The sequence below is a fragment of the Alligator mississippiensis genome, chromosome 1 (genome assembly GCF_030867095.1).
Source record: "Alligator mississippiensis isolate rAllMis1 chromosome 1, rAllMis1, whole genome shotgun sequence".
NCBI lineage: Eukaryota > Metazoa > Chordata > Crocodylia > Alligatoridae > Alligator > Alligator mississippiensis.
This window is the reverse complement of record NC_081824.1, coordinates 322671407-322698630: the sequence shown is the minus strand read 5'-3', so window position 1 is coordinate 322698630 and position 27224 is coordinate 322671407. Positions and strand designations below refer to the sequence as shown.

At 44.1% G+C, this 27224-nt stretch overlaps 1 protein-coding gene across 1 annotated transcript in view; it reads right to left on the bottom strand.

Annotated features, from left to right (window-relative positions):
* Nucleotides 1-3584: 3584 nt before the first annotated feature.
* Nucleotides 3585-27224, bottom strand: part of CLTRN (collectrin, amino acid transport regulator) — a 33894-nt gene continuing 10254 nt past the window's right edge. The window contains exons 4-6 of the mRNA XM_019495090.1: nucleotides 15128-15244; nucleotides 9458-9652; nucleotides 3585-4113 (exon numbers count right to left, since the gene is read on the bottom strand). Of these exons, the coding sequence (XP_019350635.1) occupies nucleotides 3957-4113; nucleotides 9458-9652; nucleotides 15128-15244 (469 nt within the window). The 3' untranslated portion in view covers nucleotides 3585-3956. The remainder of the gene's footprint in view (nucleotides 4114-9457; nucleotides 9653-15127; nucleotides 15245-27224) is intronic.

The window sequence follows — 27224 nt, the reverse complement described above, 5'->3', positions numbered from 1 at the left end:
ACCACGAAGGCCTTTCCCATCAAGGAGGTTTGTGTGACTACACATGTGCTCTGGTGCATTCTAATTAAAATACTCTATCTAGCATTGCCACAGCATCATGTACATAAGCCCCTGCAGATGTAAAAATGGTCACTGTGGTGCTTTAACTAAAACTTGTTGAATGAATTTTAGTTAAAGCATCCCACAGCCATTTTTAAATGCGCAGGAGCCTTGATATATGTGATGACTGCAGTGCTTTAATTAGAGTGGCTCGGTCTAATTAAAATGCCCTCCCTGCTTCCCCCCCAGCATGTATATAGGGAGCCTTTGTTCTTTGTTTCACCAGATCAAATGCAAATTCCTTCCATCACCCAAGAAAAACATACTGTCCTCAGCATGCTTGAGTCCCAGGTGGTTAGTCTGGTTATGAGGTTACTGGTTTTTCTCAGCAGAAATGACAAAATTGCCTAAGGACTTCAACATCTGGCATGCAACTTGCTCTTTTCCTCCAATAAACTAGAGCATTTATAGTTTCTTTTAAATGAAGAGAATATCTGATACTAACAGTTTTGCATGGATTTAATCATTAAGCATGACTAGTGTCAAAATGAGCTTGTTCTGTTATTCCAGGACAGATATTTCAAAGTTCTCCAAGTTGTTCAAGCACTCCAAATGTGTGGGTAATGTGTGACTGAGTAAACTTCTTATTCATGCACAATTTGCCCTTGTTTTAGCAATGCACTTTCTAGAGCTAGCTCAACAGAAGCTAACACCTGCATTATTCTTTCTGAAATGCTGACCAGCTGTAGGTGTAGTTACTGATAAGCATTACATTTTTTCTCCAAATAGAACTTTCTGTTTATTGTGTTTGATTTATTTCACTGAACTTTAGTTCATTTATGAGTTATGTATTTAATGACCTGCCACCTCAAGTTAAGCTCTGACAGAAACCAAAGCTCCTTCCAGGTACACCAACCAGAATTCTTCCATTCACATGTATTGACACTGCACTGATGTTAGATCCTTATGGAAGTGATTGAAAATATATTGCCTTTCACCGCATGAATTAAATGGCATTCTAAGATAGGTTGCTCAGAAAAAAAGAAACAATTACAAACAAACAAAGTATCTGGCCAGGTCCTCACCTGGAAAAATGATCAATTGTGGCATTATTGGTGTCATGAAGTTGAAGTACTCTTTATTTTCTAGTACGTTTTTGCTGTGTGAGGATACTGTAACATAGCCTCTATAGCAAATGAGCTCTTGAATAAGCCAACTAGGATTTCACCAAGAATAACTTCTAAAGGTTGCTATGAATGAGCTGAGACTATGTGCTTTATATCTCATAGGCCATTTATCTCCAGCGCATATGCAAACACAATGTGTTCTCTGCTTCCATCTTATATAACCACTCAGCATAAAACCATGCCAAAAAATTGTTAACTAATCTTACTGCTAAGAAGCAATTTGGGGGGAAGTTAGTGATTAACTACTCATCACTGATGACAGTCTGCATCATATAAAATATTCCACAGAAGCTGTGGCTCCATTTTGAAATGTCAGTCAGTGCTGAGCCCTTAAACAAATCCTCAGAAAAGCCCTAAATGGTATAAAAAGTTTTGGCCCTCTGCTCACTAAGTGAATTTCACCAAAACAACATAACTCCACCCTTTTGCTGCGATACGATTAGGCCATTCCTAAAGAAAATCAAAGAAATCGCTTAAGTCTGCCAAAAATTTTACAGTCCCACCAATGCATACAGTTTGTATTGAACTGTCATTCCTAGTAATACAAAAGATATGGAAACCATCCACATAAATACTATTAATACTACTACTAACAATAAGCTCAGTCCTGAGTTCCATAAAGATATGTCTAAAAGAAGGATCACAGGACAGTAATCACAGTAATAATATTTCATACGTCTGCATTTTCTATTCAACGCTCTCAAAGTGCTGTTCTTTCACTGATTAATTCAACCTTGCAACATCCTGATGAAGAAAGGCAATACACTTATCTCCATGTTACAGTGCTAGTCTGAAGCACAAAGAGATTTTCCTTAATAATTATGAGTTTATTTTATTAATATTTTGCCAAAATTTCCCTAGTCACTTTGGAGGACATAGAAAAGACAGTTCCTGCCCAAAAGAGCTTACAGTCTAAAGAGGCAGGACAATGGATGTAGGAATAGATGCATACAGATAGAGAAAATGCGAGGCACATATCTTGTAAGATCAGTGGGGGGGTTTTATTTACTTGCTTTTTCTCATCTGTCTCTTGGTGTCAGGCATTTTCCTTCTTGCTACCTGTCATTCTACCTGGTCTATATGGTGAGCCCTTCCCATAACCTACTCAACCCAAGAGTGTCAATACTGAATGTAAAAGGCCTAAAAGGAAAGAGGCAATAAATGAAAGTGTTTATTATGACTTGCAATTCAGAAGTGAGGCTGGCACTCTGGAGGACAGAGTTCTTTGCAGCTGTATGCTGGAGTCCTTGCCATACTTGTCAATATCTACCAATGCAAGTAAAAATTTGAATTACACTGTGAACCCCTAACACTTGATTAATAATTTAAATATTGTTTAAAAATATCAAATGCAAAACACTGACAATGGCCTGACATGCAATTTTATCTTCCATTGGTGTAGCATATGAATGTCAAAGCATGGTATATGGAAGGAAGAAGGTTGATGAAGACGTGTAAATCTCGTACATCACCTCAGCATACTCGCATCCTCTTTAACGCACACACTTCTCTCTCCTCTGCTTTGGCTTGGAACCTGTTCCACTGAGGTCAATGGCAGTTTTAGCATTCATTTCACTTGGAGCAGGACTTGGTCTTTAATGTCAGTTTCTGCCATGAGCTATGTATGAGTGTCTCCCATTAAAATAATCCAAAGATAATAAAGGGCTTAATACTACAAGGTACCCTCAATTCCTATTCACTTCCATGACAGATTCACCAATTTGAAAGGCACCTCAGCAGGGATCATTTTGATCACTTTTTACATAGCACAAGTCATAAAATAGTATCCAGCAATGCTAGCCTCAAGCCTAATAATGCCTGAAGTAGAATGTATATCTACAGTCGTAGTAGAAAATGTCTAGTCATGATTTGCAAAGTCCAAGTGATGTCAAATTTACCACACTTCCTTGTAATCAGTTCTATTTTCACTAGCTCAGCACTCATGGATTTAGTGAGAGCTGGGTATTTATCTGCACTTTGTGCCTCTGCAAGCCTCTTCTTAGCCTCCTCTGTCAAACTTTGAGGATCTTAACTTCTAGTTGTTAAATTGTGTACCTTTGCTGGCTAGATTAAAGATCAGATCTCTTCTCCCTCTTTGGTATATATAAGCCTCTGGCCCAGTCATCTCATAACCTTCACTTTCAGAAGGTAAGAAAGGTCTCCACACACTTCAGGATCAGGCACATGGCCTGAAACTTTTTTTCAGTAAGTAAAACTCCTGTGTATTAACCCCTATTCAAACAAAAGGCACGCTGTCATTCAGCATATGACTGCCAGTTTCCAGAGAAACATTCACATCTCACTGAGGAGCAGTCCCAGTGAGAACTGATAGTGATTAATGCTCTGTCACACAACACAGAAGAGCAGCACGGTTCACATTTATTCCAGGGTAGGAAAACAATGAACAAATCATAATGACATATTTGAATAATCTCTAATATCAAAACATGGGGCATAAATCAGGCTTCAGTCCCATTCCATGGTAAACTTTGGACAGTATTTCATGGTCTTCTGAGCTGCTGTGCCCAGAAACAGTAACTCTGTATTGTGGCCAAACAACGTGTAATGTTTGATTACGTGCATCTGTGTATGTGTGTGTTATCAAAGAAAACTTCCTTCCTATAGTGAAAGGATGCATTCTGCTGCTCTTGGTAGTTGATGTTCAGCTCTAGTGACAAGATGAAGGGGGTGTACAGTCTTTAAAAGAAGCCAAATGTACAAAGTAACATTTCATAGAGGTGTGAACCGTTCATCATCAGCTTCATAGCCTCCGTTAATCTGGCCAGTTTTTAAATTCAGCGTATCACAGGGCATCCCATTTTCTATTGTTACAGTTACTTCACATTTCTCTTCTAAATTCTTTGTCTCTGCAGGCTCCTTATTCTTTCTACAAAGGAATAACATAAAATTACAATACAGCATTAGAATACACTGCGCAACCAAGAGCTATATATGAGTGGCTCATACATAAAGGAAAATAGATTAATTTTCCCATTAATTAAGAAGTTCACAATACTTAATATACAGTAAAATAGTTTAATGCCTGAAAACAGCACTGGGAGCCAGGAACTCCTGAGTACATTCTAATATAGCTTTTACATGGGTGCCCTTATGACGACTCACTTTAACCACTATACCTCAATGTCCTGCTTTGCAAAATGATCTGGAGACAGTGCAAACTAAAAAAGGAAATGTAAGAATGAGATATAAGTTAGTAGATGTAATCAATTTTAAAGTGAGAAATGACCATTATGATTATTTGTTTAACTTCCTTTATAATACAGGCCATGGATTTTACCCAGTGGTTCCCGCATTCAGCAACTTGTGGTAGAATAAAAACCTATCTTTTATAAAGTGTTGGAAGGATGTTGTTGCTGTGATGGTCCAGGAATTATGCAAGAGGCAAGCATGTGAATTTTCCATTGCAGCAGATTTCAATATCACCCACAAAAATCCTTGCTGCTCACATATCTTTTATAAAATAATCTAGTCTTGGCTGAGGGCATGTCTATACCACATCCTCATTGCTGCCACGGACACACATTCCCATTCACACCCCACCTACCCACACACAGATGTCCATGACAAACCCGGAAATGTGACAATGAGGCAACTCCAGGGATGTCTCTCTTTGACTGTTTTCAGTACCTTGGTCTCTAGCTTGCTTGAGAGCAACTGCCAGGGTTGTACTTGGAATGGCATAATCACCACATATCTGGGTCTGCTGCACTCAAGTGAGAGTGGGTGGCACGCACCCCTGGTAGTAGTGGAGACACGGCACAGATATACATTAAATGACTCTACCTATTGGAGAATGAATGCATCCTGCACCTTGGTTATCTGTCCCAATGGTGAGCTGTGCTCACTATTATGAATGTGCACAAGTGACTGGATCCTACCAGGCTTGTGTCTACTAGCTTAAATAATAGTGTGGCTTTTGTACTATCACTTTCCCCTGAATCTAAGAACCTGGACACGTGACATATTTACACCAATATTACTGATATTATACAAGTGCACAAAAAGAGTGGATACAGCATGCACAACCTTACACAGATATACTTAAAGCCTACGTAGAATTACCCCAGGAAAATACAGTGGGGTACAAAATACATTGTACAAGATGCACTGCAAATTTCAATGGTGGAACTTACACTAGTGATAAGTCCTATGTTTGCAGCTTAGCCTGGCAAGGTTCTTTGGGTAGATGTGATATCTTTTATTAAACCAACTAAATAGCTGGAAAAAATTATTTGCAAGATTTCAGGCACAAACACCCTTCATCAGGCATAGAGAGACTCAGCTGGTGTTATGTGTTCTCCAAGATCGAAAAGAAGTTAATTTACAACATGCAGGTCTGTGAAAATCCAAATGAGTGGAAGTTTGGAAGACAATTGGTAGAGATAGGAGGCAGGGGGAGAGGAAGGGAGGGAAATGTGTGAAGTAATGCAAGTGGTTAGCTGGAGGCAGGTTACCCAGGGTATCAGATGTCAGGCAGGTTGTAATATATCGTAAATCCAATGTCTATATTTAGTCCATGATTTTTTTCATCCAGTAGATTTATGAAGTGAAGTTCATAGCCTCGTTTACGAAAGGTGTTTTATAAATTCCCTTTGAGGATTAGAACTGAGAGATGGGAGAGGGAGTGATTGTCTTGTGAGAAGTGTGCCCCCACAGGTAACTGGATATTTTTGTCTTTGATGGATCTTTGGTGTGCATTCATTCAGTACACAGATGTTTGCTTTCTCCTACATATTTTCCATTAGGGCATTTTGTGTATTGGATAAGTTATATAACATTTCTGAAGGTACAGGTGTAAGATCCAGGAATGATGATGGTTCTGTTGTAGGGTGTAGTTATTGTGGGACTGGTGGAGATACATTGGCAGGTTTTACCTTTCTTGTTCTGGCATGGTCAGATCCATTTAGTATTGTTTGGGTCGTAGGAAGTTTGCTTATGGTGATGAGGTTAGTGAGGTCTGGTGCTCATTTAAAGGCTAGGATGAGTGGTTCTGGAAAGATCTCTTTAAGAATTGGATCTTCTTCTAGCATGGGTTGCAATTGTTTGAAAATTTTCCATATAGGTTGCAGGGAAAGACAGAATGTCATAACTAAGGGTGTACATTTTGGGGGGATTATCTTACCCATTGTCTTCCAAACTTCCACTCATTTGCATTTTCACAGACCTGCATGTTATAAATTAGTTTATTTTCTACCTTGGAGAACACATAACACCAGCTGAGTCTCTCTATGCCTGATGAAGGGTGTTTGTGCCCGAAATCTTACGAAGAATTTTTTTCTAACTATTTAGTTGGTCTAATAAAAGATATCACAACTACCTAAAGAACCTTGCCTGCCTATGTCCTTAGACTTACACAGCTACAGCCAACAACCCTGAAGCTTAGCCTGGAACAAACTGACTCCCTTCAGATGCCTACCACATGCAGCTAGCCCAGAATAGTTGCATGTCTGTCCACTCCAGATTCCAGTAAAATTTATATCCATGTACAAAAGCAGTGTAACTTACCCTGGTGTAAATATGTTGCAGCCATGCCCTAAATTGAAATAATTCATACTAAAGAAGCCATGGAATGAACTGATCTAAACTGCTAAATGATTAAGAAATTTAGTCTAGAACCATCAGGCAATGATATCCTTATCATTCTTTTGATTTATTTTTGACCTTGAGATCCACTGTTTCATAATCAAAAAGCCTGCTGTATTTTACAGCTTGCAGCATCAGCAATTTTGGAGGATAAGAAACTCAAAGATCAGCTATAGTACTTCTTCCAGTCCCACAACGCATACTGTAACAGCTTGACTCAGTGCTTAAACATCCATGATATTAACTATAATAAACTTTTACTGGCCTTTGGGAGATAGATAGCCTTACAGGACTGCCAAAAATAACTGTGTGTGATCTAGGGGTGTAGGTGTGTGATCTATGAACTCTTCTCTCCTCTGACTGTAACATGCTTTAAAGAGAAGAGGAAAGCATGACTCTTCATAGTCACAGCCTCTGAGGATGTCTCTCCTCTCTTGGAAATTTGCCAATTCTATTAGAGAAAAAAGAGCTGTCTTACTGCCATGGTGATAGGGTAGTGTGCAGACAAGAAAACAGGCTTGTCAAGTGCTAGAGAGACTCTGCTTGGTACCAGATTCACCTAGCACTCCATGAGGCCAATAACCAAAATCCCACTGATTGCAGTGGAACAGAATTCAGCCTAAAGGTAAAACCAGTGGCAGGTCCAGGGGGAGTGCAGTGTTGCAGTTACACCCCCCGGTTGGCTATGTGCTGCATGTGCTGTGAGCTTTCTGAGCTTACCAGCAAGCCAGCATGTCAGAGCTCTACATTGCCATGAGCTCTGAATTCATCGGCTGGTCAGTGTATGTCTTTCATGCAGCTCTGGAGTCCATAGAGTAAGTATCACAGCTGTTCACCCTTCCTTTCCCCACCTCTCCACCCTGATAAATTCAGTGGTAGGGGAAAGAGGGGAGGAGCTACAGCTTCACTCACCACAAGAGCCTCATTCATCTACAGTTTGTTTGGTTTAAACAGTACTTGGATTGCATGGAAAAGAAGCATGCAAGTCTTTTGAATCCATGAATCAGTCTCGTAAGTGGGAATGTATACATATGTGTAAGTATTTTCCATCGTGCACTTGCCAGTTTCCAAGCTACCTAGTTGTCAGCAAGTCTGTACCCCCAATCCCTCTTCTGTTCCTGTGTGATCCTATAGTGAAACCAAGATGTTTGTTAAAAAAAAGTACCAGGTTCCTCAAGTGTTTCAGTTTCAAGCAGGAGTAGATTCTCACATCTGATGAGCTGAGAAATGTTCTTATCCAAGCAGAACTATGCAAACTAACAGATAATTGAAGTAGAGAGTAGTAGCAGGGGGCCAAAACTCAGGATCCATCTACTCCCTGCCCCTTTCTGCCTTCTTCAATCCATTCACTCAAAACAGGGACTATCAAGTTAAGCAGCTCCCAATTGACTCATTATGTTGGCCAGCACTGCAATATGAAACAGGTGAGTGGTGGAAAAATTATACCTCATTACTTTACTGCATAGCGACAAAAATCTAGTCTCATGGTGAATTAGTTCTGGAACTGAGCTTGTGAGCTAGGTTCATAGGCTGTCTTACAAGATCAGGTTCTTCCTAATAGTCCATTAATCACTGGTGTGGCTGGCACTTGGGTCCTGAACCTACAAGGACTAGGGTGTTTTGTTTTTAAACTGCCAGCTTTAAAATTCTCTTCACCAGGGGCAGCTTCAGTCACTGCTGGCTTTTTGCCCTGCCACTAACTCATGTTTCTGGCTCTACTGACAAAAGCCAGTGTGCAGTGCACAAAACTTTTTTAAGAGAGCTAGCAGCAAATTAAGTCCTTAGAAAGCAATCACCTATATTTAGGAGAACCTTCAATATCCTGTTCTTACCCTGGTTAAGAACCTCATACTCTAAAATAATTCTGTATTTTCTAGCATACAACACACACCATTTCCCCCAAAATCAGCCCCTTTAAAATTTGGGTGCATGTATTAAGCAGGGTAAACTGATTTTATGAGTAGAATAGAAGAAATCTGCTTTGATTCACATTCCACAGTGCAGCAATTGTTGCATCACAAGCAGCTGAAGGAGTTAGTTGACATAACGGCTCATTATTCTTCACTTCAGAGACGTTAACAGTTGTCTCTCCTTTTTAATGCTTTTTGATGTTTAAGCTAACCATTCTTAGGGCAATTTTGCTTCCTGCCAGCTGCTCTTGGTCTCTTTCCTTTTATCTCACAGCCTTGGAGACTTTTTAGCTATTTCCAAAATCTTAGATCCACCCATGGGGAACAGTCTTCAGCAACAGATAAGGTTTCAGCTCTAGCTAAACAAGAAAAAGAGTGAATTAGTTCTATCCTTGCTCTGTGTAGCTATGACTGGAAAAATCTTGGTTTTCTTTATACTGCCTTTCAAAAACACAGTGTGTATTCATAGATTCATAGATGTTAGGGTCGGAAGGGACCTCAATAGATCATCGAGTCTGACCCCCTGCATAGGCAGGAAAGAGTGCTGTATTATATTCCAGGGTTTATTATATGCAAGCAAATACAGTTATTTGCCTTCAACAAAGATAACAGATGTCCTCAACTGGGCAGAGAAAGCTGCCATGTTTCTCAAAGACTTCCAGTTCACTCCATTCACTAGCAGTGGGTTAGAAGAAAAAAATAAGCTAAGCTGCTTACTTTTTGCGTTGTTGGATCCCTGATACTATGAGGAAAAGAATTCCTGCCACGATGAGGCAAAGGACAACACCAAATACGACAAGCCAGATAGGTACAGAGGATTCAGTGGGTGGTGGTAAGGTTGAGGAAATCTTCAAGAACTGCATTGTTTTGTCATTCAGTAAGAAGGCATTATTGATCCTGTTTCTGGTCATCCTTTAAAAAATACAAACCACAGCATAAAATATAAACATATATATCAATGACAGTGGGAAACAAAGGAGCCCTAGTAGAAGCAGTACAACTGCAGCAGGAGTGAATGTATCCCACTGTGAGGATTATTAGGATCTCCACTTTAACAATCCATAGGCACTGTCAATCTATATCTGCAGGGACTTAGCCATAAGGCTTCCATACATAACTCTCTGAAAGCTTAGGGTACAGGGGTGAGATTTAATATATTATACATAAATAATAAGCAATGAATATATTTGCAACCTTGGGCAGGAGGCCCCCCTATGAAATAGAATGTGTTTTTAAAAAATGTAACATTCACTAAAATATCATAGCTTGCAGGTGTTAAATATTATTATAACAAAAGTAACTTTGCCCTTGAGCTGGGGTGATTCTTAATTTCATACATCAAACAGCTTTTCAGCTAAGTAACAATACTTAATACTTGCATGGTGCAGTGTTTGTAATCTGCAAAACTCTGAATGACTTCACTGGGAGCAGGACCAGACCCCTGCTAACTGATGTTCCCACCAGTCTGGTGTGATACCTAAGTGGTGTAAGGAATTACTACTACGAGAGGGCCACAGAGAGAGTCAGCATCAAAGATGGGATGGAATACAGGAACTCCTGGCTCCAGCCCTGCAGCACTCCTGCTTCCCAGCCCTGCAACTATGTAGCACTCAAATAGCATGTACCTAGGCTCTTTCCCCCCCACCCAATCTGATTCTAGGGGGCTGATCTGACCTCTCATTCACATTAATCCAGCCACAGAATTGCTCCAAATTATGCTTAATGCCACAGACCCTGCTGTCTGGGAATTACAAGACAGAAGAAGATTCCTGACACCCAGGAATATCCCTACTCAGAGGAAGGAAGTAGGTATAGGCCTAGCTGGAGTATGGTTTAATACAACCGTTGATCAGTGCATATACAAAGCACACAGAGGCCCTGCTAACAGTGTTAACTGAAGTAGGTCCCAATACATGCAAAACGAGGCATTCCATACCATATACGGCCTGTACAGAAATGCTGGAAAAATTGCTCATTAGTTTTAGAGGTGCCTCCAAGGACCAACAGATAGAGGATAAACTGATACCAGCAATACATAACACCAAAACAAAGATAAGAGGGATGTGACAAATGGGTATCCTTATCTAGTGGGAAAGGCACACTAATTGGAGAGAAGTTGGAAATGGATGGTAATTGCTGGGTACATCTACATGAGATGCTTTACTGCTCAGTATAGCTAATTACTGCACAATAAGTGGCTGTGTCTACACTTGCCAGTGCTTACTGCACAGCAATTGACTCTAATAGCTAGTAAATTTGCTACCTGCAAATGCAAGTAGCAAATGTTCTCAAGATTACTTACTGCTCAGTAGCACATGTGTAGATGCTTGACAGGGAGTAAATGTGCTCCTGGTCAGCCAGGCAGCAGGGGCAGGAGATTGGTCCCTACCCCCAGGAGCTGCCTGCAGCCAGGGCGGGCTCTCCCACCAGAGTCCGGGCAGAGTCAGCGTTCCCCTGCCCCGACAGCAAGGAGCTTTCAGGACCCACACTGTGATTGTGGGGCCAGGGCTGGAAGAACCTTATTGCCCAGTTCAACTCCCGCAGTCACAGGGCCAGGGTTGGCAGAAACTTATCTCCCAGCCTGAGTCCCACAGAGCTGGTGTTGGGAGAGAAGGATCTCCCAGCCTGGGCCCTGCAACCATGGGACTCAGGCTGGGACAGAACTATCTTCCAGTGCCAGCCCTGCAACCACTGGTATCACCTAACCCCCAAACCACACTAATGGAATTAGATAACAACATGGACCCTAACCACACTGACAACCTGAGCACACTGGTGACACCCTGGAGACATAGAATAGGTTTATTACCTATGTTCCTTCAAACTAAACAGTGTCTTGAAGGCTGTGCACTATGATCTATTCATTATTAGATGTTTTTAAGTTAAATTGTGCCACTAATAACAATTTAGTCGTCCAAACTCAATATTAATTTCTTCATTAAACTACAGCATTTTACATTTTAAACATTTCTTTCCCTGTGAAAGGTTTTAACTGTCTAAGAAATGTTCCTTGTATTTAACTTGAAGACAACTAATCTCTCTCAAAACCTAAGGAACTTAGAATCATAGAAAATTAGAGTTAGAAGGGACCTCAGGAGGTCATCTAGTCCAACCTCCTGACCATCCCCAACTAGAGCACCCCAGCCATGGTTTTGTTGTGCTGGGCCTTAAAAACCTCCAAGGATGGAGATTCCACCACCTCTCTAGGTAACCCATTCCAGTGCTTTACCACCCTCCTACTGAAAGAGTTTTTTCCTAATGTTCAACCTAAACTTCCCTTGCTGCAACTTGAGACTACTGCTCCTTATTGGGCATGTCTACCTGTGTTGCTATGGATGTTGTTAGTGCGCCATGATTTAGTACTTCCTTTTGGAAGTATCCACTGGTCTTCCTGCATCTACAGAGCCATTCATTTCATTATAGAGAGCAATCAGGTTGGTCAGGCATGACTTGCCCTTGGTGAATCCAGGCTGACTGTTCCTAATCACCTTCTTCTCTTCCAAGTGCTCAGAAATGGATTCCTTGATGAACTGCTCCATGATTTTTCCAGGGACTGAGATAAGGCTGACAGGTCTATCACTCTCCAGATTCTCCTTCTTCACATTCTTAAAGATGGGCATCATATTTGCCCTTTCCAATCAACTGGAACCTCTCCCAATCACCATGAGTTTTCAGACATGATGGCCAGCAGCTTTGCAATCATATCAGCCAACTCCCTCAGAATCCTCAGGTGCATCCCATCCAGCCCCATGGACTTGTGCACATCCATCTTTTCTAAATAGGCCCTAACCTGTTCTTTTGCCACTGTTGGCTGCTCACCTACTCCCCAAACTGTGCTACTGGGAGCAGTAGTCTAGGAGCTGACCTTGCCTGTGATGACTGAAATGAAAAAGACATTGTGTACTTCAGCCTTTTCTTCATCCTCGGTCACTAGGTTGCCTCTCCCATTTAGTAAAGGACCCACACTTTCCCTGATCCTCTTCTTGCTGCTGAAATACTTATAGAAACCCTTTTTGTTACCCTTCATATCCCTTGCTAACTGCAACTCCAGTTGCTCTTTGGCCTTTCTGATTTCATCCCTGCATGCCCAAGCAATACTTCTCCCTAGCTTTTTGTCCAAGTTTCCACTTCTTATAAGCTTCCTTTCTGTGTTTTAGCTTACTGAAGAGTTCTTTCCTAAGCCAAGGTGGTCTTCTGACATCCTTGCTAGTATCCCTGCACATTGGGGTGGTTTATTCCTGCACTCTCTGTAAGGTTTCTTTAAAGTACAACCAACTCTCTTGGAGTCCTCTCCCCCTCAGAATGGCCACCCAAGGGACCCTACCCATGAGTTCCCTAAGTGAGTCAAAGTCTGCTTTTATGAAGTCCAGAGTCCATACTCTGCTCCTCTCCTTCTTCCTCCCATGCTTCAAATTTGTCAGTTTCAAGCATGGGAGGAATTGTATAGTCAAATTCTTTATTTTAGAAAATGTATTTTCTAAAATGTATCTTTAGGGCAAGTTAGTCTTCTTTGTAATACTTTCTTATATACCAACTTGTGGGACTATTTCAAATTGCTTTTTTGTTTGTTTTTTTTACAACAGAGCAAGTGTTTATCAGCAATAAATATGTATATATGGACCTGTAAAATGTGTGTGGTTTTTTTCTAGAAATTGTAAGATCTCTTAAGTCATAATATTGCCTATACCCTAAACACTGAGTTCTTGAATGTTTTTGGAAAGTGAGGATTTCCCCTTTGAGTTGAGAACCATATGTTATACAATATATCAGATGGTGAAATTTGATGACGAATTTTCTGCCTTGCTGGTATTAACTGATGGTCATGAGCAAACCTCAGCTTGAAGTTATTGTTCATGAATCACACTAGTATGTGCTTAGGTGAATACAGGCAAATATCTGTACATGTATGTTGCATATGTGAAGATAAGTATAAATTTTAAGCTTATAACTCATCTTGTGATTCTTACTGTAGTTAAGATAGCTCAGAGGGACCATCATTTTCTGTGTTCTTTGTTTGTACAGTATCTGATAGTATGGCAACCTGGTATGCAACTAGATTTTGTAGGTGTGAATGTAATATATACAATAAATAGGAAGAAGGAGAATTCAATCTGGAATCCCGTAAGCAAAGAAGTTGCCTGTTGGAATATTCAGTCCAGGGAGCATTTTATTTTTTTGTCTCAATTTAGTGGTAAAAATGTAAACCATTTTTTAAATGTTACATTTTTATTTATTTGATGAGAGACAACAGTTAAAATCTAAGAGGCCATAATACAATGCAATTTTGGTGACAAACAGTGAATATTAAAGACTTAAAATAAATCAGCTTATGTAACTGGTTGTTTCAAGAATAACAGAAATTAATGCATTCAAAAGTGCATTCCAGCACTCTTAGAAAACTCCAGTGAATAAATAATCTCCTTGCACCACTAATGTAATGAAGTTGTTTGGTATCTCTGTAGGAAATAGCTTAATCTGCTCATAAGCTTAAAAATTAATCTTTCCCGAAGAATGCATACTCATTCATCGGGAATTAGGTATTACACCTCCATAAAGATAACATGAGATTTAAAGACAAAGTACAGCAAGTTTAAAAACAAAGAGATCTATTTTCTACTCAATGTTGCAGAAACATGTGGGGGTAACTCTGCTTCTGGGAGTCACCCTTGTAAAGTCCTTATGCAGACAGCAGACTGCTAAGGCCAAATAACCTGTTTTTCCCCTCTAATTATGCAGCCTCACAATATTATTGTACTGGTTTCAGAACATAATATTTAATAAGAAAACAGAACAACTTGTACAAGCAGTGCTCAGCTATGACAGGGATAGGTTTCCTAGAAAAATCTGAAGTGAAAAAAATGTGAGTACCAGTAAGATATTCAGCTAGGTGTCCTTGGGCTGACTGCAGTGTGAACATCCGGCACTGAAAGAATGAGCCTTTTTCATTTGAAATAAAAGTACAAAATCCCCTGAGGAAGACCCTTAGCTGACTCTGAGTAAGTTGGCTGAGGCAGATGTGAAGCACATGGTCAACACTGGTTTATATGTAGACCTCTGTGAAGTGTTTAGATTTCTGAGAATCCACTATATTTTTAAAGGCTATTTTCAAAGGGTCACACATTTCAAGAGTGCTAAGAGGTTGCTCCCCTCATATGGATAAAACTCCTTTTCATCTCATATGCACAAAGGAAAAATAGTATCAACCCCATGGTATGATTAAAACCTACAATGTTAATGATAAATTCGTATATTTGATTCATACAATAAATTGATTTATATCATTAAAAGGCAAAGACTATTAGTTCATATGATATAAGATGCACAGATCCACATTAATTGGGCCTCTGATTAGAATGGAAGAGTAATATGGAGAAGGAATTACTATACCTTATGGCTGCCTCAACCTCGCCTCTGGGAACAGTTGTTGCATTTTTGGATGAGTCCGTGACCACAAACCAAAATGACACCCGATCTGTTACATTACAAAGTAACACATTGGAAATTCTGTTTAAAAAAAAAAACAGGGTAAAAAATACGTACAAAGTGAAAGCAGATTTTGATGCTGCCGATGTATCGCCGTGTTTCACGAGGCTTTTGGAAAAGGAAATGTCTAGCCTCTGTAAATTTGACTAAGAAAAAGGCTGGTCATAGCTACACCCCATTGCTTCCTCCTTTTCAACACACATGCTATAACAATAGTAACAGAAAAATTACAAAAAGGTTAGATTTGTTGATGCTTCATTTTCCTTAAGTTTCTGGTCATTTTATCAGCTTCACCCAATCCCTGAGAGACCTCCTATCACAAGCTTGTCAGTCCCCATGCATACATTTGATAGAGTGAAATTAAAACAATGCATTTTGTTGGGCTATCCTAGTGGTTAAGAGCTAGAACTAACGTACACTGCAAGGTAGTATACATCCTTCCCTGTTCCACCATAGCTCCTTGTCCATACCGTAGCTGGAAACAGAGGAGATTATACTTCCATTTGGAATGCATGGACCTGTGTTGGTGAGTGCAGCATCAGTGCACTTAGCTGCCATGCCCATGCTTATGTTCCAGTCAGTGTTGCTCATCTTGTTTTCAGTCTGTATTGCTTCGTTGCTTCCCCACTCATAGCAAAAGTAGTTGTGGAAGCTTTGTCTGACTCCAGCCTACTTCACAAATTGCATTGGGAGTGGTAGGAAAACTCATCACTCCTTTGTGCGCGTTGGCTACAAAAAGCGGTGTTCCTTAACCATGGTGGTTCTATGGGTTTGCCAGGCCCACATGGACCTTTGGCATTATTGATTGTGTGTATCACACACATGGCCACTGCTAAGTAAACACAACTGCCCTGCACCCCCGATGGCATATACTCCAGGTGAAGCCTGGTGGTATTGAAACTGCTGTCTTGCCAAAGGAAGCCATTTACCAGGGCAAGGTGGCTTTCATTTGTGCCTGTAGCCTTACATGGGGATGAAGTCACTCACTGCAAGTGTTAGCCAAGGTGAAGAAATTTAGTGAGAGCAAAACTGGCAATTTGCTGCTGGGTCCCCTAGGAGCAGCCTTTGCCAAAAGTCCAGAAAGTGGCTTGAATTCACTCTTTGAGAGTTGTAGCAAAACATGGTAGCCACTCTGTCACCATGTCCCTCTGATAACGATACTGCCTAATATTAATTAATGTCACTGGCTTCCTTTAATTCTTATAGTTTAGCTTATTCTTCTTAACATGCAAGTTGTACTATATCTTCCTTCTGTTTTTCCAGTGAATGTACATCAGCCCTTCTGCGAACAGCTGTCCACTGGAGAGCTCAGTTCATTAGTGACATCTGCTGGCTGATCAGAAACATAATGAAGTGATGTTATAGGTACTAGGGCTGTGCGAGGCTTCGGACCGTGCTTTGGATCCAGAGAAGCTTTGGCATCTGAAGCAGCACATCTGGACTGAAGCACTGGCTTCGTTAGGCTTTCTGAAGTGGTTTGGACCTTCCAAACCGCTTTGGAAGAGTTTTGGAGCCACCTTGGAGATCCGGCCATAGGGTATAATGGGGAATCAATGAAATATCTACAACTTTGTTGTTTTTTGTCTCCTTTGGATGAAACTTGCAGAGATGATAGCTTCTACCAAGAGCATGAAGTCTGCCAAGTTTCAAGAAGATGGTGGCAGGGGTTTTGGGGAAACTGCACCCCAAATTCATGAAAGCAAAACTCATGTCACTTGTATGTGTTACACCATAGGGGGGTGAAAACTGCAAGGCTGGTGGCTCCTGATGAGGCCACAAAGTCTGCCAGGTTTCAAGAAGATCAGTGCAGAGGTTTGGGAGGAACTGCACCTCAAGCTGCTGACAGGCAAAGCTCGTGCCATGGGTGCTTGTGCAACTCACTGTCTCTGTCTTGGGGCAGTTGATTGTCTGTATTGATTATTTCCTCTCCTTAGTCTGTGGTTTTGTAGGTGTTAATCCTTGCTAATTAACTTATTAACATTAATGAGTTAATTAGCAAGGATTAACACCTACAAAACCACAGACTTCAGAAAAACAAGAGTTATAGATATTTCATTGATTCCCCGTTATACCCTATGGCCGGATCTCTGAGGCGGCTCCGAAGCTTCAGAGCCGCTTTGGATGGATCAAAGTGGGAAACCAATCCAGAGCTCTGGATTGGATCGCTGGCATCCAAAGCGGCCGGATCTGAAGCTAGATCAAATAACTGCCTACTTGCACAGGCCTAATAGAGACCTCTGTGGAGCTTGCCTGACTTTAGAACAGGGGTGGGCAATTATTTGGGATGGAGGGAGTTTTGGTGAGCTGTTATAGGCTGGGTCAGCACCCCCCCCTCACCCCCGCTTCTTCTGCAACAGCTCACCAAAACTCCTTGAACCCTGAGCTGTCACTGCTCAGTGATCCTGGACCCAGCCCCAGCCCTAGGATCTCCATGGAAACTGACCTGGGATCCACGCGGGCAGGGTGCACTTGGCTGGGTGGATGGAATGGGGTTGAGGGCAAGTGAGGAACAACATCTGGGACCAGGACAGGAGGATGGAGCTGGGACCAGGACCGGGGCAGGGATTGAGTGGTGGTGTCAGCACAAAGTCAGGGCTTGGGGCAAAGCCATGATCCTCTCCCAGCAAGCCTCTGCCTGTGGAATGGGAGTCCGCTGCAAGGACATATGGGAAGCAAATAGTAGCTCTGCTCCAGGCCTGCCCACCAATCCCAGTCCTGCCACTCCCTACCTGCTTGTGGCCCCATCCCATTGACTCAGCCAGGTGCGCTCTGCCAGTGTGGTTCCTGAACCAGTCTCCATAGAGACCCCACCCACCTGCTCCATGCAGTGCCCCTGGTGGTGGGTACATGGCAGACAGACCGGGGTGCGCAGCAGTGGGGCTGGGTCCAGTGGTGGCTATGATATTAGCAGTGGCAGCCAGAAGGAGTCACTGCTGACTGGGCTGCTGGGAAGTGGAGTCTGGTGTCATGCTGCCCCGGTCCTGCTGCACGCCTGAGGGTGGTGGGACCAGCTGCACGCAGCGTAGTCTGGGCTGCCGTATTTCGCCCACCCCTGCTTTACGACAATTGCACAAGACTGGAGATTGGGTAAAAAAATAAGTACAGTCTTGCAGTTGTCTTTGGTCACCTCTGTGATGCCATAAATTTTTCTATGGCAGCACAAAGTGAAAACAAACAAACATCCCTACATTTTGTTGCAACACAAATGCCCAAATTTGTGGTCACAAAAAAAGGTAGTAATAATTTGTGTTGCTTTATTGTGGAGGACATCTATTTGCTTATGGTGGAAAAGTGTGAGCAATCTGAAGCTTCCTGCATTCTCTAGTGCCCTTTCTGCAGGCCTGACAGACCTGATCGTGGTATCCTAGGAATTGCCAGGCAGAATTGGGCCTCTTAAGCCCAAAGTTTTTTCTGTTTGAAGTTTAACGCATTCTTTCTGTTAGCCAACATGACTGTATGGTATGAATTATGACACAAGTGGAAATAGGAAATACCATCTAAAAGAAAAGCTTTATGTGATATCCATGCTATGACAGGATTTACAGACTGGCACTTGTTTTCTCTCAGTCCATCTTGGTGTTTACCAAGTCTCCTCTGAACTAGCACAAACAACAGCATTATTTTTGTCAAAGGATTTATCCCACTCTGATTCTGTTGATGAAAAGAGGCAATGAAGCACCTACTCAACTTTCCTCATTTACTGAGACACAACTGTGGGATCTCCAAGGGCACATCTGGGTAAGCAGGGAAAGACAGTTTCCCTGTGTACCCAGCTACACCTTGAGGATCTCTGAGGATGTATCTGGGTAAGGATGAAAGTCAAGGTTTCCATGCTTACCCATATGCATCTTAAACATGGGGATCCCAGGGACATGTCTGGGTAAGTGGGGAAACTGCTGACACATGTTTCACAGGGAGGCATGGGTATGCACAGGTCCTGGTGTGGAGGCACAGGACACCAGGGGATTCCCTGGCTACCACACCACCCTGCACTGACCTGTGTGAAGCATGAAGTGGTGTGAGCCCCAGCATAGAACCACAGGGGCATCAGGGATATTCTGCCTTCCGGGTGTCCAAGGTACCCCACAGGGGACCTGCACCAACCCATGCCTCCGTGTGACGCAGGGGTTGCAGCACAGAGAAGCAGAGTGATACAGGAGCTGGAGAATTTCCAGCACCTTGTGCCTCTATGTTGGGACCCAAGCAGACCCATGTTTCATACAAAGGCACGGGTCAGTGTGGGTCCCAGCGTGAAGGCACAAGTCACTGGGAATTCCCTAGCTCCTGTGCTGCCCTCCATATCTGCACTGGATCTGCACAGACCTGTGTCTGTATGTGAAGCCTGGGTCAGCGTGGGATCCAGCATGGGGCAGAGAGGGGAACATGTCACCAGTTGTCTGCACTGGGGCCTGGAGCATGATGCAAGACAATGGGAGACCTGTGTTTCTCCCAATAAAATGGATCAGCTGTGGCAAGATGAACCCCACTACAGCTGGTCTGCTTCACTTTGGTGACATCTGTTTATATCCTAAGGTGAGACTGGAAGGCAGGAAGAGTGTTGGTTTGTATACGTTATCTGACTATTGCTGGGTATTGTTAATAGAATGCTTTGTTTAATGAAGAAGCAAGGATTTTTGGGGGGTGATGTCTTTTAGTGAACCAAAAGCAGGGTTGGGACAAAGTTAGATTACTTTTTTAATGATGTTTTATTTATTTTTGTTATGTGCCATTTATTTAGGTATTTTGTATGCTTTTTATTTTGATGGTGCAAGGTTGCTGCAAATAGTGGTGTTTTGGTTCCAGAAATTGTAACGTGATGTATGTAGAGATGTAGCAGAACTGTGCCACAGCAGCTGCCTGTTCTCCACTGCCTCCCACTCCAATCCAAGATAAGGGGCATTTTTATCCATGTTAAATTGGGGGGAGGACCTCTTCTTGGATCTAAGTAAATATCACACATAGATAAAAGGGAAAAATGAGACTTCTGTGCTCCCAAAGCTTCTACTTCAATCTGTTGGCAATAGTTATAAAATTAAGGTAGTTTTATTTCCCCCAAAATGTTGACAAGATACAAAATTGGCAAGTGAGGGATTTTTGGCCAACAGCTGGCACATTCTCCTCAGCTTCATGTGGAAAGAGTTTGCAGGATCAGGACCTGAAGGCTTCACCCAAGTTACTGCCATGTTTATTAGGTGTGCATACTCCTAAATTCCTCTGTTTCTCTATTTTGTAGATCAGAGGATAGTAGGGCTGGAATCAAACTGATGTATACACAGACGGATCTCAGCTACAAAATCGGGTTCTGCACCTTTCGGCAAGCATTCTCGAAGCGTAGTGAAATCTGCATCATAGTTGTGGAAGTGGTATATTGGGTGGAGCAACAGAGTCAGCATACCTTACCCCTGAGATGCTGAGAACCAAATCAGCATTGTGACAGGGGGGCCTCCCAGGGCCGAACTCCGTGGCCCGCCCACCTGTCACCGTGACAGGAGGCCTACTCAGGGCTGAGCTCTTCATGGCCCGCCCACCTGTCTCTGGGCAACCGCCTGCTTATCTCGCCCGCCATGCTTTTGATGATAATCGATTCATATGTCGATGTCAATTAAGCGGAAGGCTGCCCATTGTAATGCCCCGATGCCGGGGGGCGCTCTGCAGCTCCAACCTCCCCTAATACCGCAGCCCAAGCCTCGCTGATGGCATCGTGGTGTTCTCCTAGTCACCGGCCCCATACTGGGCCCCAGAATCGTCCTAACAGGACCCCTCTCTGATCCTTCCTATCAGGCGGCCACTCCGTCATCCGGGCTACCTAGCCCCGCCGAAGCCATGTTCCCCTCTCGGGTGTGGTTCCCCCAGAACCTTCGGCTACCTGGCCCTGGCCCACCTCCAGGCCAGTCGGGACCCCAGGCCCCCGGCTCTTGGGCGTCCCTCGCGGTGGGCCCTGGCCCTTTTGACTACTGTAGTCCTGGCCCCAGCTTGGGCCAGTCAAGGGTACTCTCCCCTTCGGGCTGGGTCTCTCTAGCCGCTCACTCTGTCACTGGGCCTCACCATGCCACTACTCCCCGTCCTCTCGGGGGCAACCGCAGCACCACGCCCACATCGCTCCCACTCTCGGGGCCCGCCCTCTCTGGGCCCCTCACAACACTGGCCCTCTGGGCCCCCCAACAAATGCATGGGTAACTCACCCAGTGGTGGTGGGAGCTAGGGGTTAAGGCACCCCAACCCACCTTTCACCGGGGTGATCACTGGCCTGGCATTTCCTGGGGGCTCCAGCACCACTGAGAGCCCCACCAGGCCACCCACTCCCGGCAGGGTGCAGTTTCAGGTCATGCCCAGGACCATGAGCCTCCTACCAACCCCTTGCAGCTTCCCCTTACCTCCAGGTTGTTCACAACAGCCCTACAACCAGGCAATGTTGCTACCTACCCTCCTGCAGCCAAACTGCCTTGGTTTATATAGGCCTCAAAATGGCTGCCCTAATCAGGCACCTGGAGGCTGCCGGCTCCAGGCCCTTAAAGTGGCAGAGACACCCTGTGCTCTGCCACACACCTCCCCCCTTAAATCATCACCGCCCCCTCGCTGGGGCCTCTCATCACCACCCCCTAATGCTGGAGCTCCCCATGTTCTCGAGTCTCCGGTCTTTTAGGCCCCACGCATTGCTATCCTCTCAAGAGGGCTCACCGTCCTGCTGTTCCTTCTCCCGAAGCTACTTTCCCCTCTTGGGTGTGGTTCCCACAGAACCTTTGGCCTCTTGCCCTGGCCCACCTGAAGGCCAGTCGGGACCCCAGGCCCCCGGCTCTTGGGCGTCCCTCACGGTGGGCCCCTGGCCCTTTTGACCATCCTGGTCCTGGCCCCAGCATGGGCCAGTCGAGGGTACTCTCCCCTTTGGGCTGACCACCGCAGGACCCTGCCCCCTCGAGGCCTATCATTGTGCTGGCCTTCTACCGGGCTCGATGTATGGCCCCTCTCGGGCTCCTCATCACTGGCCCCCTTCACATTGGGGCCTCTCACTGTACCGCCCCCTCACACCGGGGCTACGCAACCCACTGGTTGCAAGTGGCAGGCACACACAGTGCACTGCCACAAGCATCCTTGCTAGATTCTTGGAGCAGGGATAAAAGGGGATTCACTTTATTACAGTTACAAGGTTTTGGCACAGGAGGTGCAGGCAGGCCAGCAGGCTGTGACAGGTGCGTCTATGTTTATTCCATTAACAGGAGAATGCAATTACTCATTTTTAATAGTTGAGCCCCAAGATTCATGAAGTATGTAAATTTTACTTCCTTTTAGCTCCCTGTTGTGTGTAAAATCCTTGCTTGATTATAATCACCCAGAACTTGGCTTCATTGCTTCTTTTCATCAACAGAATCAGAGTGGGGTAAATCCTTCAACAAGAATAATGCTGTTGTTTGTGCTACTTCAAAAGAGACTGGGTAAACACCAAGATGGACTTAGGTAAAACAAGTGCCAGTCTGCAAATCCCTTCATAGCATGGATATCACATAAAGCTTTTCTTTTAGATGGTATTTCCTATTTCCACTTGTGTCATAATTCATAACAGGCCATCATGTTTTGTGGCTAAGAGGAAGAATGTGTTAAGCTTCAAATTGGGAAAAATGGATTCATTATTTAAATTGTAATTGTGTATGCATTTAAATGTATGTGAACACCTTTTTATTGCCTTTTAGGAAAATCAGGTAACATTATGCTGCCATGGAGATGATAGATGAATCTTATAATTAGAATGACACTTTAGAAATTATCATAGAGTCCACAAGTTACATATTTAACATATGGTCAGCTACATAGCAAAGCAGCAGGCCAGTGTCCTCCCCAGAGCCCTGTAGGGCTGCTGGTACACTAAGGTATTGTCTATACTGTGTCAGCAGAACCCTTGGATCTGAAAGCAGGCACTGGGAATGAGTCTAGAGCAGCATCTGGGTAACCTTCTGGCTTGGGAGTGCATCAGTAGACTTGGGTGGGCAGGTTGTAGTTAGTCACGTCCTCCTTAAGACCCACCACTGACACAGTATAGATAAACCCTTGCAGGCTTTTTCTGTGAAAAATACTCACTGGGCCATAACATCCATCTTAACATAATGCTTCTACATCTAAGACTGCCAGAATATTTGTATTTTCATTTCTAAATGGTCTAAATGTTTCAAGCACTGATACAATTCTTCTGTGGAAAATAGAGAACAATGTTTTGTTTTTTGCCTGCTGTTCATCAGGGGATCTGGAAGTGTTTTTACATAGTGATATTAAGAAAGAAACAGCAACACCTAGTTCTGCTTTTTGCATGAAAATAAATGTTCTCACATTCTTTCTCTTCTAAAGATTAACCTGTTTCTAACACAAAGAGATGCCTTATTTTGAACAAGTCATAGAAATCCGTGTTACCAACACAAACCATGGAGGATCAATTGTTAACACTGAGCGATCAAAGGTTGGCATACGCAGTTCATAAACCTATGCATTACAGCATGAATTATAGGCCCTGTTGAGCAGGGAATCAAGGATTCATATTTGTTTGCTAAAGGAAAAGTTAGACTCTTCAATGAATATTCATTTTCTGTTGATGATTACATAGTAGCTTTGTTGATAGCGTGGGTTTTTTCTGCCCCATGCAACCTTGCGAATTTTAAATGTCTTCAAATGTTAATTGATGTTAATCTGTGATTTCTTTTTAAAATTGGAACTGAGTGATTGATTTTTAGATTGAAATTTGGATTTCCTTGGAAGCTTTCCCTATCTTCCTAAATGAAAGTAGGATCTGGGAGTGTCTTAGCAGCAATACAGAGGCAGACACAGGCATCAGCTGCTGACTTGCTATCTGTTCTATAACAAAAGCTAGTCACTGTGACAAAGAGAATCTCCTTTTAGGCTTGCTGTTAAAATCTAACAAACTGACTCTCAGCAACTAAGGGAGAAGGTATTCAGACTCTTCTAATCCATCAGATAAACCTCTCTCTCTCTGAGGAATGATTCCTGAAGTTAATCAGCTGTGGCTTTTTTGTAGCCCTCAAACTGTGCTAAAAGCTTTGGTGCAACCAGGGAAGAAAGGGACTCTGTGCCCTCCCCTCCCCCCCAGAAGGGGATGCCCTGTGTGCTGGCACAGTTTGTGCAGTGGAGGGGATCCTAGTGAGGATATGTCCCTATAGCATGTGACCCATATGGTGTGCCTTTGAAGTTGGATAGCTTTCTCTTCAAACTTAAATCCAGTTGTTATTTGCAAGATATTTTTCTGCTTCTGAACCAACCTATTGTTATTTCTATTATCCTGGCAAACACTAATGAAGTTAGTAGGGCATGAAGTTTTTGCATGGGGTGAAGAGAACACCATTTTGAATGCTAAACATCAGGAAAAAAGGTTTTGCATAAAAAATAAACACACAGAATCAGATCTTCATAAACTGTTCGTCTCACAAACAGGAAATGTGAACAAATTTGAAAAATCTTCATGTTTTTTTCCCTTGAGTAAAATGTATGTTGTTTTGCAGTGGTGTTCTCATTTTTACATCATCAGTTTCTGTGGAGCTTGAGAAAAGCAATAGCTCTCCAGTTCAAACATAAACAAATCAAAATGAATGTGGTAGTGAACCAAACACCTCAATTATGGGTGGGATTGTTCCACTTACAGAGTGATGTCCTGTAACTACCATAAACATAATATGACTCTGGATAGCTAATCTCTTTGCAAATGTGGAGAATGCTCTATCAGACGCAGTACTAGCCTGGACTGGTTTTGATTAAAGTAGATCCAAAGCTCTGTCTCAGTACCCGTCTAAAAACAAAGATGTTTTCATTAGTTTTAATGAACACAGAAAAATTATAGGATGCAAATTTATTCTATAACATTTTCATCCATTAAAAATCAACATAAAAGACACAAGATCTGTCATACTTACACTGAACAAAAAATTTACCTAATCTAGTAGCCCATATCATAGCAGAAGCCATTTATGAGAGGAATTATGAGAGAGAGAGAAGTAAGAGGCAATATTATGGAGCGGGATTTCAGTCTGAGCCTAACCAGTGATTGGCACATAACCTGAGCTACAAAATCTGAAGTTTTTTCTGAAAGGGTAAAAGTTATCTGTAAGGCTAGGGACAGACATTACACATAAACCAGTTTAAATGATCAGAAACTGGTTTAAAACTGTAACAGAACAGACATTCAGCGCACCTAAACCAGTTTGAAAATGGCTGAAACAGGCTTAAGATAAACCTGGTTGAATGTAGCCTTTAGGTCTGGAATGGGCTCCCAAGGGAGGTGGTGCTCTCCCCTACCCTGGGGGTCTTCAAGAGGAGGTTAGATAACCATCTAGCTGGGGTCATCTAGACCCAGCACTCTTTCCTGCCTATGCAGGGGGTCAGACTCGATGATCTATTGAGGTCCCTTCCGACCCTAACATCTATGAATCTATGAATCTAGTATCAGACTTAACTAATTTGACTCAAACTGGTTTATACAATGTCCGTCCCAGACCCACTCCTGGTTTAAGTTAAACCAGACTCCCCCAGCATGCTCTCTGGGCCAGCCTCTGCTCTGCTCCAGTGCTGAGCTAGCCCCTCCATTCTGCTCTGTAGCCAGCGCAGGAATGGGACATTGTCAGACACCAGCCAGCATGGCCCCATTAAGGCAGAGTGGGCAGGGACAAGATTAATTCTTCCCTCCTTACCCTCCTCCCCCACCGCAGCTGGGGTCTGCCTGTCAGCTGGGGAGCAGAGGGGAGGGGGCTGCGGCAGTGGCTTCTGGGGCTGGCAGACCTCGGCTGCAGGGCAGAAGGGACAGAGGGAGGAATTAACCCTTCTCCCTGTTCCCTTCACCTTAACAGCACCATGCCAGGATGGTTGTCCTTGGGGCAGGGAAGGGGCCTCTGTTCTGTTCTTAAGGGGTCTCTTCCCCCTCTTCCTCCTCCCCCCCAGGGTGGGAAAAGGGGGCTCTGTGGGATGCTGGAGGGGGACTACTCCTCCTACCCCCCTCCCCAAGGGCTGGGAGAGGGGGGCTTTATGTGAGGCTGCCCACTGGAGGGGCACTCTTGCCCCGCTCTTCACCCCCTGTGACTGTGGCTGTTATAGCCTCTCTGCACGACCTGGCTGGGCAGTGCCACACAGAGCCCCCCCCCTTACCCCACATGGGGCGGAGTAGCAGGGGAAAGAGTCCTCCTCTGGAGCTGGGGCTAGGCCAGGCAGCCTTGCATAGAGCATCCCTCCCTTCTCCCCCTGCTTTTCCTCCACCCCTGAGGGGTGGGGGGGGGGGGCTCCATGCAAGGCTGCCTGGCCCCAGGTGGGGATTCTTCCTCAACCCCCCCTGCAGGGTAGGGAGGTGGGATCTGTTCTATGCTGGGGGGTACTCTTTCCCCTCCTCCTCCTCTTCTCTCTGCCCCCACCCCGACCTCCAAGGTCCAGGGAGGGGGGCTCTGTGCAGGCTGCCTGGCCCCAGCCCCAGTGAGGACACTTCCCCCCCCCCCCCATGGGGAGGAGGAGGGCTCTGTTCAGTGCTGGGGAGAAGTCCTCCCCCTCCTCCTCCTCCTTCCCCTGCCCCCCACTACCACAGGGGAGGGGAGTGTCTTACGGTGCTCCCCGGCCTGGCCTGGCCTGGCCAAGCCAGGTCACAGGGAGCAGCTTTAACAGAGCTGCAGCTGGCATGGGTGGCCCCAGCCCTGCAGCCCGGCCCAGCCTGGCCTCACTCAGCCCTGGCTAAGGCAGCTGCTGGGTGGAACTGAGCCACCCCTGGCATGTGCAGCTCAGTGATGGGGAGGTGAGTACAGCCAGGCAGTTGCTTCCCCTGTCAGTGAGCGCAGGCCAGCGTGTGCTGCCAGCCGGGTAGTGGCTTATCCAGCCCTGCTCAGAGGCACTCCATGGTGGGCAGCTGCCAGGCTCCAGGCCCACAGGACATCCAGGCGGGTCCGGATAAGCCACTGCCTGACCAGTCGCTGGCCACACACACCAGGCTGTGCTCGCTGACAGGGGAAGTGGCTGCCTGGCTGCGCTTTCCTCC